This window comes from Dendrobates tinctorius, unplaced genomic scaffold (genome assembly GCF_039654945.1).
Source record: "Dendrobates tinctorius isolate UK_male_01 unplaced genomic scaffold, ASM3965494v1 ptg000209l, whole genome shotgun sequence".
NCBI lineage: Eukaryota > Metazoa > Chordata > Amphibia > Anura > Dendrobatidae > Dendrobates > Dendrobates tinctorius.
The window spans coordinates 3,446,960-3,458,581 of record NW_027361876.1 but is presented as its reverse complement, the minus strand read 5'-3'; the positions used below and the strand labels follow the sequence as shown (position 1 = coordinate 3,458,581).

Sequence of the window (11,622 nt, the reverse complement as noted above, 5' to 3'; positions counted from 1 at the left end):
CTGTGTCCTCCTGATAATCTGGCAGTAGTAATGCCATCCATCTGCTGTGTCCTCCTGATAATCTGGCAGTATTAATGCCATCCATCTACTGTGCCCTTCTGATAATCTGGCAGCAGTAAAGTCATCCCTATGCTGTGTCCTCCTGATAATCTGGCAGTAGTAATGCCATCCCTATGCTGTGTCCTCCTGATAATCTGGCAGTAGTAATGCCATCCATCTGCTGTGTCCTCCTGATAATCTGGCAGTAGTAATGCCATCCATCTGCTGTGTCCTCCTGATAATCTGGCAGTAGTAATGCCATCCATCTGCTGTGTCCTTCAGATAATCTGGCAGCAGTAAAGTCATCCCTATGCTGTGTCCTCCTGATAATCCGGCAGTAGTAATGCCATCCATCTGCTGTGTCCTCCTGATAATCTGGCAGTATTAATGCCATCCATCTACTGTGCCCTTCTGATAATCTGGCAGCAGTAAAGTCATCCCTATGCTGTGTCCTCCTGATAATCCGGCTGTAGTAATGATATCCTCCGCTGAGTCCGTTTAATAACCCGACACTCGTAGTGACGCCCCGCAGCAGCTTGTGGTCACCGTCAGCGGTGTCTCTGTGAAGCATCTTGCGAACTCCTCGGACATGACGTGTAATTCCGGGTGAGCCCGTCTTCTGAGGTGGGGAGCTGCTCACTTGTGTCCCGGCCCCTCCTCCCGTGTGTGCGCTGCCCGGCTCTGGTGTTCCCCTTCCCCGGCACTTCTAGCCGAGTGCTGGGTATAACGGCGCCAGCGCCCTCACTAGGACGGCACCCCCAAAGTGTAGGAACTCCTTTTCAGCCAGCGGAGCGGGAGACAACACCCTGACGACCGGAGGAAGCCCCCACTCTGTACGGCTCGCCATGGCGTTTGTCAGCGATGAGACCACCCTAGAGCTGGACGAGATGTCCGAGGACGGGGAGATGATAGGTGAGTAGCCTCTGTCAGTGCACACTGCTGGCAAACGATGGGTTTTATAGTCCTCCTACAACTTTTAGGCTGAGCTGACCTCTCCCATAACTGTTCCTCTGGAGACTGGAAGAGCCCGAGCTGTGGTCGCTGATCGCTCTGTGGGCAATGATCGCTCTGTGGAGGAGCCCGAGCTGTGGGCAATGATCGCTCTGTAGAGGAGCCCAAGCTGTGGGCACTGATCTCTGTGGGCAATGATCGCTCTGTGGAGGAGCCCGAGCTGTGGGCGCTGATCTCTGTGGGCGCTGATCGCTCTGTGGAGGAGCCCGAGCTGTGGGCACTGATCTCTCTGTAGAGGAGCCCAAGCTGTGGGCACTGATCTCTGTGGGCAATGATCGCTCTGTGGAGGAGCCCGAGCTGTGGGCGCTGATCTCTGTGGGCGCTGATCGCTCTGTGGAGGAGCCCGAGCTGTGGGCACTGATCTCTCTGTAGAGGAGCCCAAGCTGTGGGCACTGATCTCTGTGGGCAATGATCGCTCTGTGGAGGAGCCCGAGCTGTGGGCGCTGATCGCTCTGTGGAGGAGCCCGAGCTGTGGGCGCTGATCGCTCTGTGGAGGAGCCCGAGCTTTGGGCGCTGATCGCTCTGTGGAGGAGCCCGAGCTGTGGGCGCTGATCGCTCTGTGGAGGAGCCCGAGCTGTGGGCACTGATCGCTCTGTGGAGGAGCCCGAGCTGTGGGCACTGATCGCTCTGTGGAGGAGCCCGAGCTGTGGGAGCTGATCGCTCTGTGGAGGAGCCCGAGCTTTGGGCGCTGATCGCTCTGTGGAGGAGCCCGAGCTGTGGGCGCTGATCGCTCTGTGGAGGAGCCCGAGCTGTGGGCGCTGATCGCTCTGTGGAGGAGCCCGAGCTGTGGGCGCTGATCGCTCTGTGGAGGAGCCCGAGCTGTGGGCGCTGATCGCTCTGTGGAGGAGCCCGAGCTGTGGGCGCTGATCGCTCTGTGGAGGAGCCCGAGCTGTGGGCGCTGATCGCTCTGTGGAGGAGCCCGAGCTGTGGGCGCTGATCGCTCTGTGGAGGAGCCCGAGCTGTGGGAGCTGATCGCTCTGTGGAGGAGCCCGAGCTGTGGGAGCTGATCGCTCTGTGGAGGAGCCCGAGCTGTGGCCGCTGATCGCTCTGTGGAGGAGCCAAAGCTGTGGGCACTGATCGCTCCAAACCTGCGACTCCGACTCCTCAATTTCCCTTACTCCGACTCCACGACTCCAACTTCGACTCCAACTCCGATTCCCATATATATTGCTTATATTTAAGTGAAAAATGTATTGTAGTACAATGTGAACATCAGACATTTAATAATTTTTATGATACAATAATCAAGATATTTAGATAGAACATAATATCTATTTATTGGAATACAACTTTAGAACACAAAAAACTAATAAATTGTAAATATGTAATACACTATGTAATATCGATTTTATATATATATATATATATATATATATATATATATATATATATATATCACTGTGTAATAAACTATGTAAGTGACAAAAAACAGTTTTCAACAAAAACATACTAAGTAGCATTTGTGCAGTCTAAGAAACAGAATTGCCTCCATCAGATCCTCCTTCATAGATTACCTCAAATCTGACCTAATAATTTTAAGGCTGGAGAACAACCTCTCTACACTAACATGGGTTGGAGGCAAAGCAGTAACCACATGGGCAACATCTCTAACAATTTCCCGGTATAAAGGAATTGCCTCATGCACAGTCAGTTTTGATGAATGGTTGAATTTTTCTATTTCTTTGAGAGCAAGTGAAACATTTTGCTGAAATATGGTCAATCTGCTTGCTATAGGAGATGGAGTGAAATCTTTTTCCTTGCGGCAACGCTTTGCCTGCTCCATGTCATCCAAATACTTGTCAAAGTCAAATGCCTCATCTGATGACGATGAAGATATGGCAGCAGTAGTACTGTCAGGACCCAAGTCCTCTTGCGCCTGGCAGTCCTCCTGTAGGCCACTCATCCTAACTGCTACCTCAGTCAGAGCTTCTTTTCCTTTAGTAAGCTGTTGATCATCCAGCAATATACGATGACTTGGGTCCACATAAACAGCTGCCAGAAAAATGTTATTTTCCAATAGCTGTGTCTCTCTCCATTTCATAGAAGCAGAAATGCCAACTATGATTAAACCTCCTCTTTGGGACAGGCAAAATAGCAAGTTCTTCCACTCCCTTATGAAAATGCAAGGAGATAAATCCTCAGCTTGTAATTTTTTAGTCACGGTAAATGGGTGATTAAGCAATTCCTTCAATTCAGCCACCTGTGTCCATTGACCTTCATTTAGGGTTACCTGAGGGTTCGCCATATCTGTAAGAAACGGTTTTAGTTCAAGCAATCGCTCAATCATTAAATAAGTGCTGCCCCACCGAGTGGTTTGATCGACAATTGCCCCTTTCCCAGCACGTCTCTCCAAGATGGAATCAATTTTAGGGGTTCTGGCGGCAGTAACCAATTTCCCCACTTTTCCAATCAGATTTCAAGCATGTCCCTCTTGCAGACTATCTCTTATTGCCAGCTGCAGCGTGTGCACAACTTTCTCCAACTCGGGGCCCAGGAATCGGATCCTGTGCAGGGCAGGCACCCCTCCCCCTCCTCTCTCTGGTGAAGACGGCAGAAGACAGGACAGAGGAGGGGAGATTGCCCCCTGCAGTCTGGAGCCGGTGCAGGACGGGAGCACTGCAGCACACAAGTAAGTTTTGATAGGTGCGTGCCCCTGCTTCTAGGGGGGGCAGCTGCCCCTCGCTGGCTACGGCCATGATTCACACACAGCGTTTTTGCGGATCCGTTTTTTGCAGTAAAATGCAGTGTCTCTGGGCATCCCAGCAAAGTCAGTGGGTTTCAGGATATGACATTCAGACTCATCGTTTTGTGAGGATCCGTTTTTGGGCTGAATGAGCATGTCAGTTTGTGTGGCATTTTTCTAATCTGCTTTTGCTATTGAAAACATTATGAGCTCAAAAACCTTTCAGGTGATGCGGTTTTTTAAAAAGCTGATCTGCTTTTGCAGCTGAAAAACGTATCCTCAAAAAACGCAGCAAAAACGCTGTGTGAATGTAGCCTTAGATCAGGAATAGAACAGCCATTTATAGGACATTTCATAACTTTTAAATCATATATATCCCTAAAAATTATCTTTATTGATTAAAAAACCATATGCAGTGGTTCACACCAAAAAAAAAAGTGCACAAACAAAAACAACCGTGTTCCAAAATTACCAATTAAAAATGGGTAAGCTAGAAGTCCCTCTTACGTCAACTAGGCTGACGCCTTCCTGGCTGTGGAGGATGGCACGCTAGGGGGGAACGTTGTGGCGGCCCCGCTCCACGATGGCTGACCCAGGGAGCCCTGTAACATCCTACAGCCACTAGGGCAATCTCGCTAGATGTGACACGCAGCAGCGACCGACCCCCCTGGTGGATATCGCTGATCGTGCTGGAATGTCCTGGGCCATTTTTTCGTCGTCTGCGTCCCGCTGGCCAGCATGCATCACTGTGTTTGATCGCTGGATCGTTGCTGCGTCGCTGAAGAGATCTGCCTGTTTGGCAGCTTACTAGCGATCATTTAGCGACGCAGAAGCGATCACTATCGTTGTCGGGATCGCTGGTGCGTCGCTAAGTGAAACGAGATAGATAATTTCAAGTTGTAAGAAAAAATCCTGTTGTACTGTGGCTACCAGCTGGGTGGATTCAGCACTCAGTAGTCCGTATGTAGAGGATCCTGTTCTGGGAATGGATATTTGGGGATTGTGGTCTCATTCATGTACAAGTCCAGCTGACTATTCAGAAAATCCCTTGTAATCATGCTCATAAGGGCTCATATCCATTTGCGATTAAAAAATCGGTCCGTTTTCTGGATGGAAAAAAAACGGACCAAAAATATGCAATTGTCGTGCGATTTGTATGCAATTTTTAATCGCACCATCCATTTTTCATCCGTATGCAATGCGTTTTTTTTTTTTTAATCTGCAACAATTTTTGTACAGTCATTTACAGGACCATTTACAGTGTTCTGTGACACAGAATGGTAATGTACCCGTTTAAAACGGATGGAAAACAGATGGTCCATTTTTGGTTCATTTTTTAATCGCATCCATTGACTTGCATTGGCGATTTTCAAGCGAAAATCGCAGCATGCTGCGATTTTTTTTCTCAGTCCAATTTCGGATGGGAAAAAAAATCGCAAGTGAGATGTCACCCATTGACTAACATTGGTCAGAGTGCAAGCCAATTTTTAATCAGATTGCACTCGTCCGATTTTCTCTCCAGTGAGTATGAGCCCTAATTGTGATCATAGAGTCTTGGCAATCTTTAGTAGTCCTACCGCCTTTCTAATCAGGTGGACCCTGACAGGGAAGAACGACGTGAAATAAACATATAATATTTCATGAAACAACAATGGACAATAATAAATATTTTGTCTCTAGTAATAGTACACCTACAAATGAAGTAAAGGTCATCACGTGCCCTATAGAGAAATTGTTACATTTATTGAACCCGTTCATTGCAATTATCGTATATTAAAGGTTATAAATGTTCTTATCCAACCGGCGGTGGCATTAAATAATCCCTGGCCGGCAACATGTTGGTGCTCCGTTTTTACTCTGTTTACAAGGGCAGACCACTCTTCAGATGCGCCCTGAACGATCAGTAATGGATCAGTCTATGCACTGAGGCTGCCATTGTTGTTGGCAGTGCTGGTCATGTTTACACAGGATAAGTGCTGCCGAGAACAAAGATCTTTTGGGCAAATCAGTACATAATGTTACCCATCAAATAAGCGTTTTCCATGGTCATTGGGTGGTCAGCAGCCTGTTGGAGAGACCCGCAAACAGGCAACAGCACATCATAGATGTCAATCCTCTGACACTACCTTTTCCATGAGCCGATGGAGGGGAAACGCGTCAAGGCTGTTTACATGACGGAGGCTGCAGATAAGTGATATATCAAGTTAAAGGTCCAACCTCCGCACAAGGTAGGGACATAATTTAGGGTAAGAGAGGAGATAGGTTTAGTTATCACCGTTTTCTTTGGCATTATACTATTTATCTGCAGTTGTGGTATATGAATAAAGGGTCTGTTATACGTGACAGAGGTCGTGGCTAAGTGACATCGTTGGATAGACTGTCATTTGTTTTGAGTCTGCACTTTTATTCGATATGTATAGTTAGGATATATGCTTACTTTTCTCGTGATCATCCCATGAATGTATCAAACGCTACCGCCCATCTACTGTTTTCGTGTTTTCCTCTACCTGTTTAATTGTTTACAGCAGGGGTCCTCAAACTTTTTAAACAGGGGGCCAGATTACGGTCCCACGGACCGTTGGAGGGCCGGAATATAGTTTAAAAAAAATTATGAATAAATTCCTGTGCACACTGCACATATCTTATTTAGAAGTAATAAAACAAAAATAGGAACAAATACAATATTAAAAATGAAGTTAAATCATCAAACTTACCGATTTTTTTGGTTCTTCGAATATCCTACACTTCGAGTCAATTTTTTCTCTTTCTTGATATCATTGTTTCCTAGGGATTCAAAATTTCTATTAGTAAAATACCAACATATATACAGCGCTACAAAAACAATATACCAGCAATAAAACTGCCCACACAGACATACAGACTGCACTGCCCATCAATGCAGCCTGATCAGTGCCCATCAATACAGCCTGATCAGTGCCTATCAATGCAGCCTCACCAGTGCCCATATTGGTGGAACTCCACTTTTACCTCAGGCTCAGACTGGTGTGGTGCAAGAATCCCCAATAGGCAGCATTGGTCCCTAAAAGGCAGGTAAATGTACCCAATAGGCAGCATACGTCTCCAATAGGCAGGTAAATGTCCCCAATAGGCAGCATAGGTCCCCAATAGGCAGGTTAATGTCCCCAATAGGCAGCACAGGTCCCCAAAAGGCAGGTAAATGTCTCCATTAGGCAGGTAAATGTCCCCATTAGGCAGCACAGGTCCCCAATAGGCAGGTAAATGGTAAATGTCCCCATTAGGCAGCACAGGTCCTCATTAGGCAGCACAGGTCCCCAATAGGCAGGTAAATGTCCCCAATAGGCATCACAGGTCCCCATTAGGCAGCACAGGTCCCCAATAGGCAGGTAAATGTCCCCAATAGGCAGCACAGGTCCCCATTAGGCAGCATAGGTCCCCAGTAGGCAGGTAGATGTCCCCATTAGGCAGATAAATGTCCCCAATAGGCAGCACAGGTCCCCATTAGGCAGCACAGGTCCCCAATATGCAGCACAGGTCCCCAATAGGCAGGTACATGTCCTCAATAGGCAGCACAGGTCCCCAATAGGCAGGTAAATGTCCCCATTAGGCAGCACAGGTCCCCATTAGGCAGCACAGGTCCCCAATAGGCAGGTAAATGTCCCCATTAGGCAGCACAGGTCCCCGTTAGGCAGCACAGGTCCCCAGTAGGCAGGTAGATGTCCCCATTAGGCAGATAAATGTCCCCATTAGGCAGCACAGGTACCCAATATGCAGCACAGGTCCCCAATAGGCAGGTAAATGTCCCCAATAGGCAGCACAGGTCCCCAATAGGCAGGTAAATGTCCCCAATAGGCAGCACAGGTCCCCAATAGGCAGGTAAATGTCCCCAATAGGTAGCACAGGTCCCCAATAGGCAGGTAAATGTCCTCAATAGGTAGGTAAATGTCCCCACTAGGCAGGAAAATATCCCCAATAGGTAGCACAGATCCCCACTAGGCAGAACAATGTCCCCACTAGGCAGGAAAATATCCCCACTAGGTAGGAAAATGTCCCCTATAGGTAGCACAGATCCCCACTAGGCAGAACAATGTCCCCACTAGGCAGGAAAATGTCCCCAATAGGTAGCACAGATCCCCACTAGGCAGGAAAATATCCCCACTAGGTAGGAAAATGTCCCCTATAGGTAGCACAGATCCCCACTAGGCAGGAAAATGTCCCCAATAGGTAGCACAGATCCCCACTAGGCAGAACAATGTCCCCACTAGGCAGGAAAATGTCCCCAATAGGTAGCACAGATCCCCACTAGGCAGAACAATGTCCCCAATAGGTAGCACAGATCCCCACTAGGCAGAAAAATGTCCCCAATAGGTAGCACAGGTCCCCACTAGGCAGAACAATGTCCCCAATAGGTAGCGCAGATCCCCACTAGGCAGAACAATGACCCCAATAGGACCCGGCATTAAAAAAAAAAAAAAAAAAGTACTCACCTATGTCCCCGCGCTGCTCTGAAGAGGCGCCCGCTCGTCTCCGTCTTCTTCCGGCACAGACGGCGTGACATCATCAGACCGCGCAGGCGGCGTGATGACAATCACGTCGTCTCTGTGCACTGTGCTGTGGGAGGGCTGCGCAACGCCTTTCCTCGGCGCCTCGTCCCGCCCGCAATTACACGGCCCGCCGGCACTGAACTGCAGTGCAGTTCATGAGCTCAAAGTCGGCCTGGCCAGGGGCCGGATAAAAGTCTTTGGAGGGCCGCATGCGGCCCGCGGGCCGTAGTTTGAGGACCCCAGGTTTACAGTATTGCAATTCTTTAATGGTCTGGCGGACCTGTAGCTTCCTTTATTTTTAGCTAAAAAGGATGGCAATCAGTAGGTGCTATCAGGGTCAGCCATTGGTGAGGGGGTGCGCCATCTCGCGTCCAAGTTAGGGGCCAACCTCCGCGTCAAGATAAAGACTCCCTATAGGGAATTGTTAGGGTGAGAGAGGGAACAGGTATATTTATTACCGGTTTTTGGGCATAAATATTTGTCTGTTGTGGTATTTGTATATAATTCACCATAGAGGCTCATTGGCACCTGCTGGGGGCGTCGTCTCTAAAAATGGACAATATCCTTTACTAGTTCCGGTACATTTTCTTTATCTTCCCTTGTAATAGGTTTATTTTTCTAATTTCTATTTTTGGGATTGTTTTTAAAGAAATTATATATTAAAACTGTAAAGCGCTGCGGGATATGTTGGTGCTATATAAATAAAGATTATTATTATTATTAAAGGTTAAATTTTAACGAGTATTTTTTCTGGTAAGCCAGTGATCAGCAGCCTGTTTAAACTGCAAGATTATTGTGACACGAATGTTCCTAGAAACCCTTGCTCACAATAATTTGTGCAGTGTAAAAGCCATGCCCTAGACCAGTGGTCTCCAACCTTTCTGACCTTGAGATCCACATTCAGCACTGAGAGAGGGTCACGAGCCACATTCAGCTCCCATCTCCTTCAAAGTAGTGTCAACCAAAGCCCCCCTTACAGGTATAATGATAACCAATGATTTTCCACAGAAATCACTCCAAAGCAGTACAAGGAGATCCAGGGGTTCCCTCTGTACCCCCATTCAGTATTCTCCCATCAAGGACCCCAACACACTGTCACATTCAGCTTTGAGCACCTCCTCTAACAGGTAGTACCATCCTCCAGCGTACCACACCTAAAACATCTCTAAACCCCTAAGACCAGTATATGTCCATCCAGATCTGCTCTTCAGTGCAGGGCTACTCACAAAATTCACCATTTTGAGATGTGCTCTTCATACCTTTTTGCTAGACCTGGACCTAATGCACCAAGCTGGCAGACAGCCGCGAGCCACAATTCATGGGACCGCGAGCAACATGTGGCTCCCGAGCTACAGGTTGGGGACCCCTGCCCTAGACTATGTTTACGTTGCATTTTTGCAGAGTTTTTTTTGCTGCATTTTTTAATGCAAATTTTCAGCTGCGTTTTACAGTACCAGCAAAGTCTGAGATTTCAGAAATCTGGTGCACACAGCTTGGTTTTCTTTTCCTGACTAATTTGGAAAACTGCTATGTTTTTTTTTTTTTTTTTTTTTTTTTTTAAACTGCATCATGTCACTTCTTTCAGCTTTTTTTCCTGCGTATTTGCAGCGTTTTTTCACCATTGGGAAAGAATGGGTAAGGCCACATGCACACATTGAGTATTTGTTGAGTTTTTTACCCCAGTATTTGTAAGCCAAAACCAGGAGTGGGTGATAAATACAGAAGTGGAGACATGTTTCTATTATACTTTTCCTCTGACCGTTCCACTCCTGGTTTTGGCTTACAGATACTTGGGTAAAAAACTCACCAAATACTCAATGTGAGCTTATGGCCTTAGTGAAAAAACGCAGCTATCAGTTTTTGCTGCGTTTTTAGTGCAAAAACCTTAAAGAAGTTGTATCCAGTTTTTTTGGGGGGGCACTAAACTTTATCACCATGCGCAAGAGTCTAGAAAACGCAGCAAAAAATGCAGAAAAACCTGTGGGGTTTTTTTTGTGGCAGCTTCGAACAAGTTTTACTTGCAGAAAAAAAAAAACGCAGCAAAAAATGCAATGTGTGAACATGGCTTTACTGTAACAGCACCGCTTATGAGATTTCCGAAATCTCATGTACAGTTTTTTTTTTTCCTAACTGATTTGGAAAACTGCTGCATTTTTGCAAACTACAACATGTCACTACTTTCAGGCTATGTACCCACGTGTGCAGAAAATTCCTGACTAAAAACTGGACTCCTTCCCAGGAAAAACGCGTTTTTTGCCCGTTTTTTTCCGGAGCGTCCACATTCTCATAGAATATAGTTGGAAATGCGTTTTTTACTGCAAAATTAATGAACATGCTGCGTTTTTTACCGCAATGCGTTTTTTTTGCAGAAAAAAAAACGCATCAGGTGCACAAAAATTGCAGAATGCATTATAAGAATGGGATGCTTAGGCTAGTTTCACACTTGCTTTTTTTTGCAGCGCGTTTTTCCCGCAAAAAAACGCATTGAAAAAACGCATACATAAGCATACAACTGCTGCGTTTTTTTCAAGCATTTTTATGAGCATGCATGAAAAAAACGCAGCGTTTTTATGCGTTTGTATGCGTTTTTAGCGCGTTTTTACCGCGTTTGCGTTTTTTTCCAACATTTTTAGGTGGCCCCTCACACTACCCAAACCATGACTTTACTAACCCTAACCCTGACCCTAACCCTAACCCTGACCCTAACCCTTAACCAAATCATACTTAACCCTAACCCAAACCCTAAACCCTAACTAACCCTAACCCTAACCCTGACCCTAACCCTGACCCTAACCCTGACCCTAACCCTAACCCTGACCCTAACCCTAACCCTGACCCTAACCCTTAACAAAACCATACTTAACCCTAACCCTGACCCTAACCCTAACCCTGACCCTAACCCTTAACAAAACCATACTTAACCCTAATCCTGACCCTAACCCTGACCCTAATCCTTAACAAAACCATACTTAACCCTAATCCTGACCCTAACCCTGACCCTAACCCTAACCCTGACCCTAACCCTAACCCTAGCCCTGACCCTAACCCTTAACAAAACCATACTTAACCCTAATCCTGACCCTAACCCTGACCCTAATCCTTAACAAAACCATACTTAACCCTAATCCTGACCCTAACCCTGACCCTAACCCTGACCCTAACCCTAACCCTGACCCTAACCCTTAACAAAACCATACTTAACCCTAATCCTGACCCTAACCATGACCCTAATCCTTAACAAAACCATACTTAACCCTAACCCTAACCCTGACCCTGACCATAACCCTAACCCTAAACCCCCTTAACTAACCCTAACTCTAACCCAAACCCCTAAATTCCATGGTTTAAAAAAAAAAACGCATATGC

At 46.7% G+C, this 11,622-nt stretch overlaps 1 protein-coding gene across 2 annotated transcripts in view; it reads left to right on the top strand.

Moving 5' to 3' along the window:
• The first annotated feature begins 534 nt into the window (after positions 1-534).
• Positions 535-11,622, top strand: part of ANO6 (anoctamin 6) — a 217,143-nt gene continuing 206,055 nt past the window's right edge. Inside the window, exon 1 of one of the 2 annotated variants that reach the window (XM_073554250.1) lies at positions 535-951. In XM_073554250.1, coding sequence (XP_073410351.1) covers positions 885-951 — 67 coding nt within the window. In that variant the 5' untranslated portion in view covers positions 535-884. Of the gene's footprint in view, positions 952-3,547; positions 3,680-11,622 lie in introns of those variants that run through there. The other variant, XM_073554251.1, reaches the window with a different exon arrangement.